Raw genomic sequence first — 22,182 nt, forward strand, 5'->3', positions numbered from 1 at the left:
TGCAGATTAATTGTAGGAATCAAGAAGACGATGTACCTGCTGCTCACGGAAGAAAAATCGTTTACAGAAGATGTCAACGTTTCTAAGAAACCCATTTAAACCGATATTATTACACTGCGGACTTTGTGCACCTACGAGAAAAGTAATTAGATAAAATGTCGAAGTATCTCGACGTCAATTTTTAAGAACTTTGCTAGCCTCTCCTTCAGATTATTAAAAGCATTAAAAGAGGAAATACATTTTGAGTTCATTTCTGTTCCTTATAATTGAGTAAGAACATTTTCATTTCTACATGAAGATTCATAGTCTAATTATTATCGTCGTATAACGTGGCCTGATTCTCTCGTTTTAAACAGTTTTATCTAATGGATGTTCGAGATGAGATCAAATGAAATCGGTTTAGTAATAGCGGACAAGAAATGGAGACTTTCATAGCATTAAACGCGAATAATAGATCAAATAAAGTATTTAAGGATGACTAAGTTTAAACTTGCACGCATATAAGGTGATCATAGTTACGATCAGCAAATGTCATAGGACAACCCATAAGGAACCTACATAATCGCAAAGATCGGTTCTCTCGCGTATTACATGTATAGAAAATTTTATTCTGAATGCGGAAGGCTTGAAGTCCATTGGCGGAAGCACAGAATTAAAGCTCACACAGAACAAACACATCAAGAATACTATGGAATATTTACTCGGCTCTAATCTTATCCACAAAATTTAAACGAGCCATTACTGAATTCTGTCGCTAATAACCTAGTTGTTGACATTAAACTTTCAAAAAGAAGAAAAAGAAAAGGAAAGATTTTATTCTCTTTTCTCTGCGCATTAATATCGGTGTTCAACCGAATATTATAATTTTCATGAGTGAAAAAGCTACTAGAACCATCGAGAATGAATACTCCTCCGGATGGAATTACTTCGTCCCGCTGGATTGTTAAAATATTACGCAGTGCAGAGTCGAGAACGGATGAAACAACGTAGCACGTCGTCGCGCTGGGAATGTTCAGGGTTCCCAGGTTAAACGTAACGTTATTAAATCAAATTCGGAAACGACTATTCTCCTCGCTCTCCCCAGCTATTCACGTTGCGCTCGCCTTTAAGCCTCTTAAAGATCGAGACACTCCTCGATAATGGTACGAGCCCTTTAACCACTTGGAACTAGCTATCGAGGTCTTCGTAATTGTTACGTACGTTTCGCGCGATCCAGCGATTACGAACACTTGGGCGTTCCATCGTGAAAGACACTCGAATTTAGTTATCGAATGAGATTTCAAAATTCCCTGGAACCCTTTCGTACCGAACAGTCGCTCCCAATCTCTTCCTTTCGCATTTTATCATTGGATTAGATCTTAGTTGAAATCTTCGTCGACGCGAAGCTTATAGGATTACAACGAGAATAATATTAACATTAACGTTTGATTAACGCACCATTTAATACACCTTGGTCTCATGGGATAAATAGAACACTATCTACGTGTACATAGTTCCATAACTCTATTAACAAATTATGGGCTATTGTCGTTGTATTTACAGGTGGAATGAATTATTCCGAGTAATGTAATGGTTAAAGCACGAGTAATGTTATTAACACTAGATTTACAGAGCACAAAAGCAGATGTTTTATATTAGTTTATAAAAATAGCAATAGGACATTTGTTCTGATTTTCAACAAGTGGTATTGTAACATATGCTATAAGTAACATAAATTGAATAAATAACTTATAGCTGTTTCTTTACGATATGAATAATCGTAAATTAAGAAATTAGTGACCTGCCATTTTGACGGGCTCCGTGAATCTAGTGTTAACGTGGTAAACAGGATTACGATTAGATTCTTCTAATTTAATAATCTTTCCATTCCTGCCATTTTTATACAATGGGCAGTACTGTAATACGTGATCCACACCTTTGACTGCATATGAATATCTTGAATAATTCCCAGTCTTGCCAGAGATCCCTCTGCATTACAATAATTTGTTTTTATCCTCCCAAATCTAACAATAAACTCCCTGGACTTGTCAACTCCGCATTATCAAGCTTCGTTGCTTTCTCCATAGAACAATTTAGAGTATTGTATATTCTTGTAGAAGAATAGATTCTTCAAAGATTCACAGAAGTCACTCCACATTTCCGATTGAAATCGATGGAAATCTATTTTATCATCGTTGACCAGGACAACGTTCGTTGTCAAGCAATAAATAGTCGTTCTAACTCTAACTACGAAGATTATTAGCGAAACAAATGTCGGCGGCAATCGCGTTCACACCGACTAAGCAGAGGTCCCGTTCAATGGATCGGAAAGCAAATAAAACTGTCGGGGTAGACGCGATCCTGTTCGCGATAACGAAAATAATTGCGGCCATTCGGGGCCGTTCGAGTTTACCTGGAACCGTCGGCGGAGCGGCGATGTATCGAGCGGAATTTCTATTCGGTATAATTGAGATCTAAATTCGTCCGGATCCCGTGATGAAGACTTTTCCCAGAGCGCATTCACCTGGAATCCCCAGTATCGCCGAATTTCCTGAATGAGTGGCCGCAAACTGGTCGCTCCGGGGCATTAACGACTCAAACACGGGCCGGGCTGTTTCGTTTCAGAATAATTATTTCGTTCCTCTTATCCGGCGTAACGCGGCTATATAAATTATGAGAGCGGAAGCGCACAGACTCCAACATATTTGCGGCGAAACACAGCCCCGCGTTTCCAGCTTAAAGTAAAGTTTATCTCTGCAATTATCGTTCTGTTGATAATCTATTTTGGTTCAGCCGTTGCTCGAAACTGGACTGCGTCAAAGCGTTACCGGGAAACTAAGCCTGTACTTTCTGTCCCTGTTTTGCGGATGACATCATTTTGCCGGCGATTACCTAATTTCTCCTAATGATCTTGCGCGGAACAAAGCCCCGGAGAAACGAGCGAAACATTTTCGTTCGAGCTAATCCGAGCGTAAAGAACTACACGATCGTACAGAGATTCGATCGGGCAGGGTCAAGTTGCCTAATATAAGGACCTCGTCTAATAAAATACCTCTCCTAATAAGCTTACTTTCCTTATGGTTGTCTCGGATGTCTCGCATAGACGCTTCTTCTCTCTGCGTATCGGTTCGTGACTTTCGCTGTTTCGTCTGCTTTCTGGCGTCCAGATCAGTCTAACGTCGTGAACAATACTACAAATATCTTAACCCTTTGCACTCGAGACTATTTTAACTACAAAATGTAGACATTTGTTTCAATCTATAGTATTTCCATTTGTTATGATTGTTTTTTTCTTTACATATGAAATTGAACGTATATGCTTATATAGAAGGCTTCTATTATTGGACAATTTATAGAAAAATATAATAATGTAGAAATTCTTTTGAAAACAGCGTAGCAATTTTTAACGTCGCCTCGGAGTTGTCACTCGAGCGCAAAGGGTTAAAAATGGTAAGTGCATAATCATTTTTATAAACACTGTTGTATAGTGCATTTAATTTATGTTGATGAAACAAATTTTATATGCCAAACGTGCGATAAGAAAAGGTAAGAAAGAATAAATTTCCTGGAGAAGCTGAACCGAGTTCCATATTGGGAACGTATTTATCAAATCTGAGAATTTGTATACTTTCAGTCCCTCTCATACTTTCACATTTTAAAAGAATACATATTTTAGTTGCTAAACGTGCGTCTACTTCTAATAAAAGTGTTTCTAATCGAAAATTATGATTTAAAACAAGAATGGGTCTCATATTAGGCGCCTTTACCCTATTAATTCTGATACGTCCAACGGAACGTTTATCACCGGTGAGACGGTAAATGAATAATTTCTCCGAAGAAATAGATTTCCCGTTCTCGTGAGAATTCCATTCCGATGAAACACGTGCGTTTTCTTTGCTCGAGTCCCATGTGCGGAGCAGTTCGGTTACACGTGACGTCTGCAGAAATAATTCAGGAACGTCGAGGAGCATTTGCTCTCTCAGACACGTGAAATTTCAATGAATCAGCTAATTGAACGTTAATTCGTGGTCGACGACAGAATCGATGATTCGAAACGGCTGTCAGCCAATAGAAAATCATTTTCACCGGCTTCGTCTCATTGGAGTGGATCAGCTTCGGATACAATACAATCCGACGCGTTCAACGAATTTCTCCGATACAGTGGGACAAATAAATACGAATTCTGGCCAACTGTGTTTTCTGACAATCCTTTCAGAGACACGTTAATCGATCTCTCGAGGCCGGTTGACATTGATTCGTAATGAACCAGCGAACGCGCTAAGATTCCCCCGAAATGATTTCGGGCCGGAAACGTCGCGTTGGCCGCGTCGGAGAGAGACAGGTCCGATCTTCGGTGATTTATTGTCCGTCAGAGAAATTAGTTCGCTAAGCTGGACCGCCGGATCGTTTGGTCGGGATCATACGAATCCCTGGCGTACACTGTCAAACCGATAGACGAGCTTGAGCCGCTAAATCAAATAATAGACTCGCGTCGAAAAAATGGACGATCGTGTGACAGAGGAAAGTTCTTCATTTGATTTTTATTCTTCCCGGGAACATGGCGTCTCGATCGATACCGGACCAATTCAATTTAACCTTTAACCTTTCAGTGGCGACCAAATTTTCGTATAGCTTGTTTTGCAGAGCAATAAGACGTCAAATTCACCTAGACCACCAGTTGTAGGTCGAGTGTACTTCCAACGAAAGCACCGATCATTGAACTGCTATAACTGGACTGCCGGTGTTTATGCGAACGCATATTTTTTCAGAAAATACGCAGTCCAGTGGGATCTCGATAGAGAATGTCACGAACAGGTGATTCCAAAAATACATTTTTTATTTTACATATTTTGCGTATATGTTGCATATGCTTTGCATATTTGTGTTAAAACATACGCAACATGTATTATTGCGATATATTATTTGCCGTGTACATGCATACATCATGATTATCTTGATTGTCTGTGGTGTTCAATTAATTCAGTCTATTATTCAACACCTGTACATATCGTAACCGGATAGCGTTGGTAACAGTTATACGCACATCAATACTATAATGCTGAATAAATCCCGCAGCAAACCATGTTTTCACAACATTGAGTTGGTAATTGAACGTTAATTGCAGCTATTAGTATAGCATTTCGACTTCGAACAATTCAGTTTTATTATCGAAACGATATAAGTGTTAAAAGTGCGATAAGTTCTCTCTAATTAACGCTCAGATTGCGTCTCGTTGCGGCTCGTTTTTATAGTTACCGATTGCCGAAAACTATAAAAACAAGCCGCAAGGCTTCTTCTTCAATTCTTCTGAAATTGTTAATTCTTGTGCACAATCTGAGCGTCAAATACAGTGAATTTACTGTGTTAGTTACGCGATGAATATGTTTAGAAAAAGAATGATTGGTGGAAAAAATAACGTCAAGATCGCTAGTGTCGTTCGCCTAATATACAGGGTGTCCCAAAAATGTCTCGCAATCCGGAAACGGCGGGTTCCAAAGATCATTCGAAGCAGCTTCTTCCTTTACAAAAATTTTCTCCGAGGCACCGTTAACGAGTTATTAACGAAAAACAGTGGCCAATAAGAATCGAGTACGGCTGACGCGAGGCGGCCCAGCCAACCAGCGCACGAAGCGCAGTTCCGCTCATTGGCTCGGTCGCCTCGCGCCAGCCGAGCTCGCCTCTCATTGGTCACTGTTTTTCGTTAATAACTCGTTAACGGTGCCTCGGAGAACATTTTTGTAAAGGAAAAAGTTGCTTCGAATGACCCGAGGGACCCGCCACATACATTGTTAACGACATATCTGTGTAAAGCAATATTATTTGAGTTAGAAAAATGAATAGTAAAGCATTTAGACAAATTAGGAATGAGTCAATTAACTCTTCACCGTTGTCCAGGATTGAATTAAATCACGTTGAATAATTGTATGGCTCGCGGGCCTCTCAATAGCAGGGTGGATGGCAGGGTTTCAGACGGGGCGAACCACGAGAAACAAGTTTCGAAACTCTCTAAAGGTCGTTTGAATTCGCGGAATTTGTATTCGTGTAAATAATAAAGTAAATTGTATAAAATCGAATGAACTGTATCCCGTGGCCGCGGAGAAGAAATCTGGGGAAACATTCGTGCGCGCTTTATTCGTAATCGTTGCGAATGCTCTCGGCGACGTTTCACCGGGTCGGCTGAAAGGGCCAGGACAAGGTAAAACATCGAAAGTATTTTTTGCCGTAGTTTCCGCGTCCGATTTCTAGCCGCGGCGCGGCGCGGCTCGGTCTACTTCGCCGCGAAATTGAATTTGCGGAATTGAGTCAAGACGACATTTGCCTCGACTTTTTCCGCGCTCCTCCGTCCCGCTTTTAATTCCATAAAACGAACTTCGTTTCCGCTAACGCGACCAAAAAACCCCGGTATTTAAACATTTTAACCCCGGAGCTCTGTGACAGGAAGAAAGTTAATTCCACGACTGTCAAACCGGGCCGTGTTCGTTACGGCTTTTTCCTTTTTCCCCTTTCCCCTTTTATTCCGCGCCGAGCAACCGCCGTTCCGTTATTTCTATTTATTTATTCATTCAGCATTATCGCAACCGGGATGCCAGTTTCCTTCCGTAAACAGTTGCTCCTCCAAGCGTAGAATATCCTAAATTAGAAGAATAACTTTCGTCCCTTCTGATTGCTTCGGGTCACATCTTAGACGCGCCATTTTCTTACATTGCATTTGAATTACGTGCAAATTATATTACCAACTATTTTTTATGATAATAGGACAGTGTTTTTTTTTAATGAAAAAGAATTCGATATATTTATGATATAAAACAATCCGTATACTTATTCGATAGTGTCGGATAAAATCGTTCTTATTAGTCTTTGTCTCTTACCCGCCATCTGGATAAAATTTTGCCCAATTTTGGTAGATACGTGGACGGCCGTGGTGCCAATAATATATAATTAGCACTAAAATTGAAATAACTCGAACAATAATAAAGTTTTCGAATTTAAATTTTTATTGCAAATTTTTATTACACGATGTTGAAGAGAATTCGGTAAAGATTTCTCAATCCGACTTTTTTCATGAAAAAAAAGTAATTCGTTTATTATCAAACCAATTAGTTGGCAAAATAATTTACACATAATAATTTACACATAATTCGAATCAGCGTAAAATATGCTATCAAAGTGGATATTCCTAAAACGTTATCGGAAAAATTACCGATAGTTTATTGTTGCCAGAATGCCCTCCATAATTCTGAAAATGGCCGAAATCATTTTATAGGAGTCGTTGTCAGGCGGATGAACGAGAACAAGCGATGACTTTAACAGAGAATTCAAAGTGTTCCCGGGGGGATGTCCGATTCGATTCCCTGTTCCATTATTAGGTGTGTTTCCCTGGCTGCTCGGGAACTCACCGGAAAGGATCTAAGATTGCCGTGGGACGATCGCCGTTCGCTTTTACAACTTCTTCATGGCCGACCTCCGTGTCAGTTTTATCGCACGCATCGCAATTGCCGTATCTAAAGTCGTCGCTTGTTCAAACAGCGGCGGCAAATTATTCGCCATAAACGTAGCCGACGCTACGCTTGTACCGTAACATCGTTTCTCTAAACGAATTACGCCCTAAACACAATTACAATACAAATTGACAATTCCGATAAAACCGTAGCACTCGGTTCTATGAGGAAGTCAATTCCGCGTGGTGCGTCCATGGCGTGGCAAATGCTGCGGAATACGATGGCGTTTTACGCGAGCCGAACTTCGACGAAAGATTATTCGTGAATAAAAGCGTGTTCTTTATGAAAACGATATTTTAACGACGCGGTATGGGGCTAGATCAATTACTATTATTAATAACTATTAGTAACTATTACTATTATTACTATTATTACTATTATTACTATAATCCTGGCATTAAGAGTTCGCACACCTTTTAAAATGTAATAACTTTGTTAAAACTGGATTAAATATCTTGAATTTTTGTTAAATGTTATAGGGGCCAGTTTGTTGTGTGCGATGACACTAGAATACTTTTATTTAATTTTGTTATTTCTTGGAACAAGAAAAATAAAATTCGAGAAAGATAAAAATTCTGAAAAGATAAAAATCAATTCCGATGAGATTATCGGAATGCTTATACATTACCACAATATATATATATATACAAAACACATTTTTTAAATTTTCGTTTTAGCCTCAGCTAAAGAATTCAAAAATATTCATCTAAATATTAAAAATATTTAAAAGATAGTCTTTTATCTCTTCATTATTCCAAGTAACAGTGAAATTGAAGAAAAACTAGTCTCCCTCAAACATTTAAAAGAGATTCAAGTCGTTTAGTCTAATTTTTACAAAATCGGGGTAGTGTTATGGTGTTTTAAAGGGTGTTCGGATACTTCTTGCCAAGATTTTTATACGAGTGATTTTTTACTGCAATAGATTTGTGCGTAATTGAATGAGGCGATGAAGACATTTATAGCTCTCATATCGTGCAAACAATTCTGTACTAAAATTAATTTAGTTTGAGAAATTGTAGACAGCTCTTTCGTTCGAGGCTCTCTCTCGAAATTGCGACTACACTTTTTTTCCGAGCAAGTCGATCCGACGCGCGACGTGGCGAGGGCTAGGGGATCGGTCTTCGCGGTATATAAGGACGTTACACATCGGGCAGTGTTTTGCCGAGGCGAGTCACGAACGGAGCCAATTATCGGCGGAGCTAATGAAGCTATTCCTCCCGAAAAGAAACGGGCGAAGAGGAATCGCCGGAATCCATCGGCCCGTCCGCTTCGATATCCCCGACTGCCTGCCGCCGATATCTGGCGCAGCCGAATCCTTTTTCCTCGATTTCTTCTTTTAGTTTCGACTTTTGCCGGTTCGGTCTTTAACCGTTTCGCGCTCAAATTCACTGCGAGAACAAGAAGCGCCGGGCCAAAGCTACTTACGGGGAGCCGTTTAACGTGCTCCATACGCGAGCTTCGTTTCCGTTCGGATGCTTCCAATTTTTTCTCCCTATCGAACGTTCATTCTGATTCGCAACTTGTTGATTTCGACAATTCCACGGAGGATTTCTGTTTATTTCCGACGGCACAATCTGCCGTTCATTGCCACTTCGGAGGCTCGTGTGTCCCTTAAGTTTATCCCGACCCTCGAAAAATAGTGCTCGAGTCCCTCTTGACCCAGTTCTTCGATGGCTTCATCTAGCTTCCGGGTTCATGCTGTCGGTTTATTTGTCCAAGAGAACATTATTTTTCTACGTGAGATAAAACAATGGCTACTACAATTTAATCCTCGTCAGGCACCTCTCTTTTTTAACTTAGTGTGTTTTTCCTGTGTCGAATTGATACTGTCGTAAAAAGTCAATATAATGAGAGGCAGAGAATTTTTCTTCACTAAATATTTTATTCAGGATAAAAATCAACATATTTAAGCAGTGAAATAATATTGTAACTTAAAGAATATATAATATAATATAATAATAATATAATGATAACATAATAATAATAATATAATAATGATAATAATAATAATAATAATAATAATATAATAATAATAATTTTATATATATATATATATATTTACGCAGTATATTAATAGAAACACTGTTAATAGATAAATATCTTATTAACAATAACAGATAAATATCCTTCATGTGAACGCTAGATTTATGGACCGCTAAAAGCATTACATGTTAATTTTATATTAGTTAATAAAAGTGACAATAAGACATTCATCCTGATTTTAAACGAGTGTTATCGTGATATTTTCCATCAGTAACACATATATTGAATAAATAATTCAGGAAAAAATATAAAAGTCACTTAAATATTATAATATTAATAATATTAACGTTAATTTTCCTACAAATAGCAGAGTAACGTACTCCGTAACTTGAAAATAGTGTCAAATTGACGTCAGAGACTGACAAAGATCAAACGTCAACAGCTTCTGCTGCAGTATTCCTTGGTGGAAGCCGACGACAAATCAATTTGTTCGTGGTAACGCGAAAGAGTTTGTTCCTCGTGCTTGTTACTTCGTGCCGAACAGCCCATGAAACGGTTCAAGCAGCCCGGCCCCGGCGGTAGACGAACTGGTTCAAGCGTTACATGACCGCGTTAATTTTCGCGATCATTAAAGCAAACACGCTCGTTTCTCGTTGCTCTTAACGAGACACATTTTTCGCTTGATCGAGCTCGCGTTACGACGACACGCGTCATGGAAGCTAATCCGTGCTCGTAAAAAGGCAGCGAAAGCACCTTCTCGTAAAATCCGCCGGTACGGCGATTATGACGGAGTAACTGCGTCGCGATCTTCCGGGCCCGAGCTCCCTCGAAATTAATAGATCGTTCTGTCGGATAGTCTCGGCGTGTACACGTTCGACGTCGCTTCCGCTCATTGTCGTCGTCGTGTTTACGTCTCCGGAAGATGCCTCGGTCGCCGTCTCCGACGTGCACCGTGCCACAGTGCACCGTGCACCCTTGCAGCCCGACGTATTCTCTGTGTCGCTCGATACGCGTTCCTCGCTTGTTCGTATAATTACGTCGTTGGAATAATAACGCGGTTCCCTTTCATGCTCCCGCCGTCGCGTGTACGATCCGACCGCCGATACGTGCCTCGCTGCCGCGATATCTGTTCGCTTCTAAAGTCTATTACGATAACTCGCGACGTCCGCGCGCAATTATTTCGCACTCGACACTTCGCGCCGCGCGGTCCCTAATGATCCCGGAACAGTCAGTTCTTTTGCCAGTCTCGAGTTTTACAGTTCGTTAACCCTGCGGTCGATACCGGGGCAGGGCAGCAATCGATTACATTGTGATTACAGTAAATTCTACCTAATTAATAAAGAGTAGGTGCAAGGCTCGAATGATCGTATCTCCGCTTCCTAAATTGTCAATTTTTGTTTACAAGCTGAAAGTAAATTACGAAGAATTTACTGTACTTTTGTAATTGATTACAAATCATTTGTCAATTAATCGTTCCTAGGAATATATCAGTAATCACGATTACATTTGGTAATCTGTAATCAGTAATCTGTAATCTTGCAGACGAATGATTAATTTATCATTTCTAATCTCTTGCTATTGGATCGGAATGAGGATCCCAAATAAAGAGAATCTTCCATTGAGACATGAAATACGTGCAGATTTTCTAAATACTATCCAGAATTATTATTATTGATTACCATAATACCAAATTTTTCAGTTAATCGTAATCAGAAGTAGCGATCATTTCATGATTAATGATTACTGTGTTAATCGTGTGACCAACGATTACATTTTCTTCGATTACTTATGCTATTCATTTATCATTATTCATTTTCTTTCGTTTTTACGCCATCGTCAATCTGTAATGCAATTCTATGTTTCCAATTTTGTGTACTACAATAAATAAATAAATAATTACTGGATTACTTAGTAATCGTAACGATCAATCATGTGCATGATTCCACGTTAGTCAGACTCGTTAATCGTTAATCAGATTAATTTTTATGCAACTCTGAATCGATACGACTTCCGATACGACCATTGCGACTTCCTTTTCGTTATCTCAAATTCGTTATCTCGATTAGCTTTATAGCCTAGCTCGTTTCGGGTCTGAACGATCGCTTCTTTCAGATCGACGTTCGCAGCAGCGGATTTAAGCGATCGTTCCGCTGCTTTCGTATTTGTTCGCGAAATAGAGTCTTTGGAATTTTGTTCTACGTATTTCGACGTACGATGCACTTACCAACAACGGTGAGATGAAAATGGCGGCTAATGGGCGGAGTGTTTGACAGTTGGCACTCGTAAGTCCCGGTGTCCTTCTTCTGAGCGAAGCTTATCCTGAGGATCCAATCCTCCGTGTGCGGCACGTGGACCGCCGTGAATCGCTGATCGCTCGTGTACGTGAACACTCCGGCAGTCAGCAGATGTATGTCTCTGTGCCTCACCCAGGCAACCTGCGACACAGAGGGATCGAAAAGCATTGTAGAAACTTAAAAATCGTGCATTCGAATTTACAAAATACGAATCCGAGATATCTATGTCTTATCTACACGAAACATCAGGTCAACAGAGAGCAGCACACTACGAACATATCTCTTCATTAACACGTTCCGTGCCACGTGTACCATCGATGGTACACGCTTGCATGTTTACTTAGTGAACTGAACAAATTGTTTACAAGAAATTTAGAACCGAAGAATCAATTTCCACCGCAAGAATGGGCGTTGATAAGTTTTTGTTACGTTGTTATGTGTACGAGAATTAATAATATTGCACGTAATACATCAAGTTTTAGTAAAATATCAAAGTGTGAAGATTCGAGTATAAAAAGCTCGGCACGGAACGTGTTAATATATTCTTTCGTTATACTTTCATCTTCTGTCTCATCTTTCGAACGTGCATCTGCTGTTTTAATATACAGGGTGGCATCTTAATATTCTTCACAAAAAAAAGTGTTTACCTATTTATGTTAGAAAATCATTAATTTAGCGGATATGTTGATTACAATGTTGTTAGGAAATCATAACATTCTCGACAATATTACGAATGCAACGTGATAACTAGACTGCGGATTTTATGCATTTATTGTAAAAATTAGTGAGTGAAATTTGAAACATCAGAAAAGTTCTGAAAACTTAACATCAGCGTAACAAAACATAACATTAACGTTTAGGAATTATTTTCAACTTACTGAATTGATTAGAGAAAGAAAGGAACACCTATTTGCCGTTTGTTTTTACTGCAATTTTGATGAAGAAAATTTTTATCTTGCATGAAGATTCGCAGTCTTGTGATAACTATTTACATTACATGACACTTTCTGCATCGACGACACCTGCGATAACAACATTAAGATTAACGTATCTGTTAAACTAATGATTTTTTAACATAAATAGGTACATACTTTTGTTATAAAGAACATCAAGATGCATCGACCGATACAATTACAAATATACGATTACATTGAAAAAATTGTTAATGAGCTTCATACGTCCCCTACACGTCCACTTACAAGAAAACTAGTATTATCAGAACGTGCCGCTCTTCAAACCAATTAATTTTATGTGAAACATTTTTCACCGCGCGTGGTAATAATGATGTAAATCTAGATGGCAATATTTAGTAGCGTATGCTGCATATCGTTAAGAAATTGCTCGTGATATGGCTTCATTGCAAATTTTCATGCCGTTTTCATCATGCGAGAACAAAGAAACCACGGAAATCTCGAATGATATGCTTCGTACGAATCCGTAGCTACGCTAAGCCTACGGCAGAGAAGGTAAAACTCGGGCAGCAGGAGGGCGAGTATAATTGAAAAATGGTCTCGGAGGTCAACGGGAGTTTGATCGACCGGCCTAATCGTCGAGCGGGCTGTTTTTAAACGGGTCGATACCAGCGCTCGACTATTTTTAAGAGGGTAGATAACGGTCGGATACAGTTCCGAACATAAACGAGTAAACTGCGGGCGTGACCGTGTGTCCCTATCCGCTGTGTCCATTTTTAAGGGTTGCCCGGACTAACCCGACCCAACCCGACCGAACCCAACCAAACCGAACCCGAACCGAACCCAACCCGACCCAACGGAACCCCGGCAGCCGAGCCGGCGCGGCGCGGCGCGGCGCGAAAAAGCTAGGTCAGACCGCACTCCGGGGATTAATCGACCCCCTAAAACACAAAAATGATTAGACACTCGACGATTCCGCACACATCGGCTGTTCGTGTGTTTGTCGCGCTATCCGCTAACCGCGCTATCGTAAACATCCCGCTCCCGTTCCACGTGTGTATACTTGCGAAAATATTCCCGGGGAACACGTGTCCACATTTTTCCAGGGTGAGAAGTACATTTCTCTCGACAGCCTTGCACCGGCTTCACCTTTTTTTACGGCGGGAACTATTGCTCGTCGGTGTGCTGTCGCCGACAACTTGCATCGGAAGGATACGTACGAGGATAAATCATTCTCGCTGTGCTACGACATTTGGTTACTGTATTTGGAAGAATCGCGAAACGATCTTCGGTAGAACCAACGAAACTGCTGGATTAACCCTAGCATGCTTAAGGGAGGGTCGAAAGATGTCCACAGAATTTTGAACACGTATTTAAACACGTATTTTGTTCTCACAATGTTCTCTTATACATTTTTTATATTCCGCCTTCGCATTAATGGGCATCTAAATGTATTGTTTAAAGGTATTGCATAAATAAATATTTATAACGCTTTTTCTTACATGGACACAAAATGATCCTGCATTAAGCACCCTCCCAATGCGTTTAGAGAAACACATAATTATTTATATAGCATAATATTTATCAATATGGTCAGTGTATCAATATCAGAAAAAAATTTGGAAATTTTAGTATCTGTATTTAAAAAATCATCGTAAATGCAATTAGAAAATAATTAATTACGAAGAAAGCTTAACATTCAGTTGGCCCTTCATTCCCTTTTTACGATCTCAAATATTCTTCGCGGCACACAGTAGGGAGAAATTTTTGTACGTGAAAGTCGAAACGTTGCAGAATAAGGAAAAAATAGAGAGAACGTAGAGAGAATTGTTTCACACTGGAAATTTATGTTAACATTAAACCTACCACGGTCAAAATGACCGATCTTTTTATTTTACGATACTACGAACTTTGGAGACTTCTTCGTGGGAAATGATTGAACAAATTATACAGGGTGTCCCAAAATTGTCTCGCAATCCGGAAATGGCGGGTTCCTCAGATCATTTGAAGCAGCTTCTTCCTTTACAAAAATTTTCTCCGAGGCACCGTTAACGAGTAATTAACGAAAAACAGTGGCCAATAAGAATCGAGTACGGCTGACGCGAGGCGGCCCAGCCAACCAGCGCAAGAAACCCAGTTCCGCTCATTGGCTCGGTCGCCTCGCACCAGCTGAGCTCGCCTCTCATTGGTCACTGTTTTTCGTTAATAACTCGATAACGGTGCCTCGGAGAAAATTTTTGTAAAGGAAGAAGTTGTTTCAAATGACCTGAGGAACCCGCCACTTTCGGATTGCGAGACATTTTTGGGACACCCTGTATTATTGAAACAAGTCTCGTAATTAAAACTTTACAAAATCCAAATGAATTCTATCTTTTTGTTGTAGAATGAAAGGTTACTCAAAAGCACTTTATTTAGAGTTACAAATTCTACTCCAGAACATTCGCGTATCCAGTGAAATAAGTGATGGTGGTATATTGCAAAACTACAGAGGTACAGAAATCTGGTGTTGGTGAAAATCCCGAGGTGGCAACCTCACGGTTCGGTGTCTACTTTTGAACTGTCGTCCACCTGGGCCTCTGTAGGCAACGGCTCACCCTCGCAAGGGGCCATAAAACTGTTAGGTGGGTCATCGTTGAAATTCCAACACTTTTCACTCTTGTGAGTCAATGCACGCTAGTCGTCATTACAGGTCTGTTGGTTTAGTGTTAAACTTGGAACATTCCGCCGAAATCATGATTTATCCAGTAGCACGTACAATTCTAGTTTTTGTTGGACATGTCATACATCGTTATCCGTAGATTTTGACACGCCGACACCTCGACCGCGATAATGTGTCACAGTATTGTCGCGTCTCGTGTAAACGGATCTCGTTCGTCTCTTTCTAGCGAGCCGCGTCGATCGAGCGACGAAACGAAACACATGCCGGGCGTGTAGGAGAGAATTCGTAATTGTCCGCGGCGCCGGTGATAAGTGGTTGATTGCGACCGATAGAACGGATCTCGAGATGATATCTATTCGGGGCTCGGATAAGCGAATTGGCAAAGTTCCAACGAGAAGCGTGCGGGACGGCATAAGGCAGGTTCGGCTGATACCGGGCCGGCAACTTCTCGAGGCCGTTAATTAGAACGGGATCTAATCGATGATCCCGCGGCCGTCATAACAGCCGCAACCCGAGCCATTTCCTCCGAGCGCGGGCTGAATCGTGCCGTAACGACCGTCTCGCAGCTTAAAAGGCAATCCGAATCGTTTTTGCCGGGCGTAATTTAACAGATTGCTCTGGACCGTTCGGCCGCGTTGCGCGTTTCGTCGTTGCTTCGAGCTGCGACTAAGCAAGCAATCATCGCTGCCGAGGACACGCGATCTGCATACGACTCGTGGACAATCGAGATCGCGGCTCATTCGTTACGTTACGGGGCCCATCCACGCTTGCATCTCGCCGGTTGCCGCGTCCTTTCTCCTCGTTTCCGGCGGTTCGACCAGAGGAACACGAAAATAAAATCGCGCGCGCTCGTGAAAGTATTCAAGCGGATCGTGTACAGCGCGCGAGATCCGATAAAGCCCGGCGGTCTCGATCGAAGAATTTAATGACGCTTTTTGCCGGTACTTTTCCGTCACGAGGAATATCCAGCAAGAACTGAACGTCGTTGCTCCGCGAATCTCGGGGGAGCAGCTCTGTGCTTTTCGCAGCTTCTCGAGCGCACAAAGAACGCCGGATCCTAGACAAGTTCTTGGCGACTCTCGCGGAGCAAAGCGGCGCATCGCGTCGCAGCGATGACGGTAGAATCGCACGGCGAAAGGGATGGTAGAATCGCGCGTCTAGCATCGGCGTACTCAGTCCCACTTGTCATCGCTATCAAAACACTGCGACAGGGTAGAAGCGCAGTTTCTACTCGAGAATAAAGCTGGCAGCGTGACACAGTGTCTACCGTCAAGCAAGCTCAACAGCGCTATTTTCGCCGAGCCTCGAGGCTGCTGGCTGGGCCGAGGAAATTTCAGCGGTGCCTCGCGTTCCCTCGCGCCGCAGTGCGTCGCGTCTCGTCGAGTTTTGCGTTTCACGCACGAACGCGAACGGTAGGTATCAACGGAACGTATTAGCCGGGTACACACGTACGCGTTTCGCCCGTACGTGTGAGCACATGCTTTGCATAGAGATGAGTTTTGGGATTAAAAATGTAACATGCTGCCCGCACCCGAATCGAAACCGGAGCCGGACCCGCGCCAATCAGCGCTCCTCTTTTTCTATTTAAATCTCGTAACCGCTCTTAAGGAACTCCTGAACCGGACGTTTAATAGGTGTGTCTGCTCCCGAAGATTCGACAACGCTTTCGTAGCGTTAACGCCGGCGTATTATATACGATCTTACTTTTACCCATACAGTTACAAACGGACTGATTTGAATAACATTGTAATTCAATTAGATTGTATTTGAATCACATTATAATTCAATGAGATTGTACTTGAATTAAATTGTAATTCAGTTATATTGTATTTGAATTACGTTGTAACTAAATTAAATCGTATTTGAATTACGTTGTAATTCAATTAGATCGTATTTGAATTACATAATAATTCAATTATATTGTATTTGAATTAAATTATAATCCAGTTAGATCGTATTTGAATTACATTGTAATTCGATTAGACCGTACTTGAACTACAATGTAATATGAATAGTATGTAGAATGTAATGTAATGTAATGTAGAATGAATATGAATTAAATTATAATTCAATTAGATTGTATTTGAATTAAATTATATCGTAATTCGATTAGATCGTATTTGAATTACATTGTAATTCAATTACAATGTATATGAATTAAATTATAATTCAGTTACATTGTATTTGTATTACATTGTAATTCAATTAGATTGTATTTGAATTACATTATAATTCAATGAGATTGTATTTGAATTAAATTATAATTCAGTTATATAGAATTGAATTATAATCCAGTTAAATCGTATTTGAATTACATTGTAATTCGATTAGATCGTATTTGAATTACATTATAATTCAATTAGATTGTATTTGAATTAAATTATAATTCAGTTATATTGTATTTCAATTATATTGTAATTCAATTAGATTGTATTTGAATTATACTATAATTCATTTAAGTAATTCAATTGTAATTTAGCACCGAGATTCTATAAAAAATTAAACCTTTACATTCATTACACATATCCTAACAGAATTATCAGATACGTAAACTCTTATAGCAACAACACAAATTTTTTTCTCTTACTTCTGAATCTTCCAATGCAATTTACGCTATGTATATTCGAATTTAATCATTGTATATATTTTATTCTGTAATTTAAACAGTATTTTATCGGTTCAATTAATCAATAAATAATAATAATTTAGTTTTTATTATCAAATAATTAATATGTTTTTATTATTAAATAATAGTTTTCATTATTGAATAATAATTTCTATTATTATTAAATAATAGTTTTCATTATTGAATAATAATTTCTATTATTATTAAATAATAGTTTTCATTATTGAATAATAATTTCTATTATTATTAAATAATTACATCATTTGCGGTCAGACGAAAAGATAGCACGTTTAGAGATTTCTCTACGAAACGATGAAATTTCCTAATTGCAACAAGAAATTTCTTTCGTTTCTTATAATCAAATGCCGGGGCGCAAACAGGCTTAGCTGTTCGTAGTTAAAATCGGCCATTTTCGGCGCTAACCCACGGGACAATGGAATATCTTTCGCTCGCTTAACGCTTGCCGCGAACCCATGATCGCGGAAACGAAAAGTTCAAAGCCGACGAGCACAGAGAAACCGCCCGCGTTGAAAATATCGTTTGCGCAGCTCGGTAATTGCGGAGACGGGAGACGAGAAATTAATTGGACGGTAGAGAGCAGCGGCGCGATGCCGCGCGGCGTGTCATCCGAGCGCGGAGTATAGCGTTTGAAAATTTCCCGAACAACAAGAGAATTTAACTTAACGCGCGCGCGAGAACATCTAGTCCGCTGTAAATACGCAGCCCGCGTGAACTAATCGGTAAACAACCGGGTACACGAGCGGATACACGCGTGACCACGTCGATCCGTTTCGATGCAGTCCTGTACAGTTCTACAACGATCCTAATACAGTTCTACAACAGTCCAATACAGTCCTGTACAGTCCCGCGTGGTCGTACGCAGTCCCGTACAGTCCCCTACCCGTATTAAGTCACGCGAGGCGTCAACGAACGCGCCCCGTCAACGCGCTACACACCCCTCGCAAAGAATAGAACGCGATAGAAATTACGACCGCGAACGTGCTTCCCCATGACGCGGCGGTAATTCTACTTTGAACGCGATAGCATTCATCCACTGTAAATAATCCAACTTCAACCATACCATTCTTCAGGTACACTCCCGTCTAGAAGTCTCCGGGCTCTTACCCATTTCCAGGGACTTCATTATTGGAACACTGATGCAATTTTCTGGATTAATTGTGTTGCTTAACCCTTTGCACTCGAGGCCACTTTAACCGCAAATCTAAAACAATTTTTCTGACTTATGGTATTTAATAATATATATTAATAAATATATAATATATATTAATATTAATGTTATATATTATATATAGACTCAATTATATATATATAATAATACTAAAATTGTTAGTTCGCGTTCCAAAATAATTTTTATATTAAGAAAGTTTAAATTCAAAAATTGTTGAAAGTGTAACTGTCATCACAAGTCATTGCAAGACTCAATTATATTATTAAATATATATTATATAAATATATAATATAATTAATATAATTAATAATATAATATAATATAATTAATTATATAAATATATAATATAATTAATATAATTAATAATATAAATATATAATATAATTAATATAATTAATAATATAATATAATATAATTAATTATATAAATATATAATATAATTATAATAATATAAATATATATAAATATATAATATATATTTAATAATATAATTGAGTCTTGCAATGACTTGTGACGACAGTTACACTTTCAACAATTTTTAAATTTAAACTTTCTTAATATAAAAATTATTTTGGAACGCGAACTAACAATTTTAGTGGTGCCTCAGAGTCACCACTCGAGTGCAAAGGGTTGATTTCGATGTAACACGGTGTCTCACCTAACTCGAGCATTTAAAATATGTTTTTCGTGATAGAGAAAAATGTCAGAGGGAAACGTTAGTTGGTTCAGAGGGGCAAATATTATGATAGGCAAAAATATTTGTTCAAGGTTATATTTTTTGAGATTTCTAGGTCATCGAAGTTTATTTAAATGAAATGATATATTTTTATTATCGCTATATGATAGATTCAAGACGAATCCAACGACCAAGAATATTATGACTTTCGCGTGTCCCTGAGTACGAAGAATTCATAAAAGTAGGGTACTTGACCTAAACAGTGAAATTGGGGAAGCCATATCATAATGTTTTAATTATTATCATCCAGTGCATGCAAGCAGTTTTTGCATATTTTTGTTGTAGCAATAAATCTTCGGATAAATAATTCTACAGGCAAGTACCCATATGCACTATGTCCTAATAATCATTATGGACGGGAGTGTACGTCCATGTTGTCACCGGTGTAGATAGCTGTAATAGCACCGATCGCACCGGTGCGGCTCGGCGATGAAACTTATAAGGGTAAGTGTGGGTATTACTGCGGGCGCCCCAAATACGGCGGTATTTTATAAATGCAATGAAATCTAACATTTTGTAGCGTGTAATCTTCTAAAAATAAACCTCATAATTTTTTATATGACATATAAGTAATATTAATCGCAGTTTTAATTCATTTATTGACTTTTGACATCCGGAAGCTTACTGAAACGTTGAGTCTTATGAAATACTCGTTATGACAGCTGTGAACGGTGATTAGAAAGGCATTTATATTTTGGGAATTAATAATAAACTATTCATTTCAGCGTTATTTTTAGATGAAGTAATCATTATTTTGATAAAAAAGATCGACATACACTGTCACTATTATCTATCCACAAATATTATACTAACACAGTATTTGGCGCATAGCTTTTTATTATGTGTGTACATTACTGCGGTGTTTTATTGAACTGCGAACCTATACAGTGCAGTTCTCGATAAGCCGATGCGAACACGCTTGATTACAGAGTACCTATACCCAATTTGTAAAGTGATACAGAGAGAATATCTTAATCCAAGAAATTATAGCTGTGTGTGTGTACGGTTGAAAGAAAATAGGTTATGTCAATCTTGACACGCAGTAATCGGAACGTCAGCAGTATTTGGCTCGCAGTAATAGATACACAGCCGCAGTAATATACGCACACATATGATTTCTTTACATTACGCTTTTTAATCAAATTCGTGCTTTCGGAGATCCAATATTTTGAGAAAAGCGAATATTCAAGTTAAAGAATAATTGGTGTAGCTCACGTTGTCAATTCATTGACGTAAAAGGTCTTACTTTCTCAGTCAAGGTTCGTCCTCATTGAGAAACCGCAGTAATACCCACAATTACCCTAGCTGATCGTCCGATGAGAATAGCTTTGCTCGTTTCTTCGATGTAAACACTTCCGTTATAAAACAATCGAGTTTCCAAGTTTCGCAATCGTCGTCGATCCGATCTTTTCTATCGCAATTCTCCTCACTCGGCCACCCTCGTTCACACCTCGTGTCGGTTTGATGTGCACTTTTCTCCGACTCCGATAAGAACGTGTAGATTCAAATTTTACGGAACTCTGAATAAGTCTATGAATTTGAATGCGTCGGATCGTAGCACGGGTCAACGGTGTTCGGGATAATGGCGCGACGATGCGAACGACGGACAATGAGGGCGATGGGGAAAAAATAGAGGGAGGACGGATATTAAAGTTCTACGATCCGATGGTGTAAAGGACGAAGTGCTGGCGGTAATAAGCTGACGGCGGACGCGCCCAGCGAAACATAATGCAACGTGCTTCGCGCGGCGCATTATCCTCGGATACGACTCTCCGTCGGCGACGTCGCCGTCGACGTCGGCATCGACATCGACACCGACACCGTCTCGCTCCTAATGTCTCCGGGAGCGAAAGGTCTTGGGAACGAAATTTAAAACTGATATTTACTTCGCAGGGGAACTGGCCGTCGGCGACATCATCCCGGGGTAACCGCTGAACTGAAACGGTACGGGCGGAAATAACATGACATAAATCCTCGCGTTTAATTGGCCGACTCGCGGGGACTCCGATATACGATCGTGTCTGGACCGCGGATCTTTATGCAAAATAAATATTTGCCAAGATGATCGTAAGAAACAGAAATGAGATAAAAATAAACTGTTTCTTCAGATAATTTAGATAAATCGAAAATAGCGTAACGACATTATCAAATTCTTTTTACGTTTTCGTAAACTTATATTGCAGCTACTCATTTTTGACATAAATGCATAAAATCTGCAGTCTAATCATGAGTACATATTCTGATACTCGAACGTCGAAATATTATGTCTGTTGAACGTAAACGGTTATTGCAGGATTTATTGTTTG

General features: G+C 39.5%; 1 protein-coding gene across 4 annotated transcripts in view; it reads right to left on the reverse strand.

Annotated features, from left to right (window-relative positions):
• LOC117224465 (zwei Ig domain protein zig-8) overlaps positions 1-22,182 on the reverse strand; it is a 142,356-nt gene that overhangs the window by 44,665 nt on the left and 75,509 nt on the right. For all 4 annotated transcript variants that reach the window (XM_033477423.2, XM_033477420.2, XM_033477422.2 and 1 more), the window contains one exon: positions 11,686-11,896. In XM_033477423.2, coding sequence (XP_033333314.1) covers positions 11,686-11,896 — 211 coding nt within the window. The remainder of the gene's footprint in view (positions 1-11,685; positions 11,897-22,182) is intronic.

This window comes from Megalopta genalis, chromosome 9 (assembly GCF_051020955.1).
Source record: "Megalopta genalis isolate 19385.01 chromosome 9, iyMegGena1_principal, whole genome shotgun sequence".
NCBI lineage: Eukaryota > Metazoa > Arthropoda > Insecta > Hymenoptera > Halictidae > Megalopta > Megalopta genalis.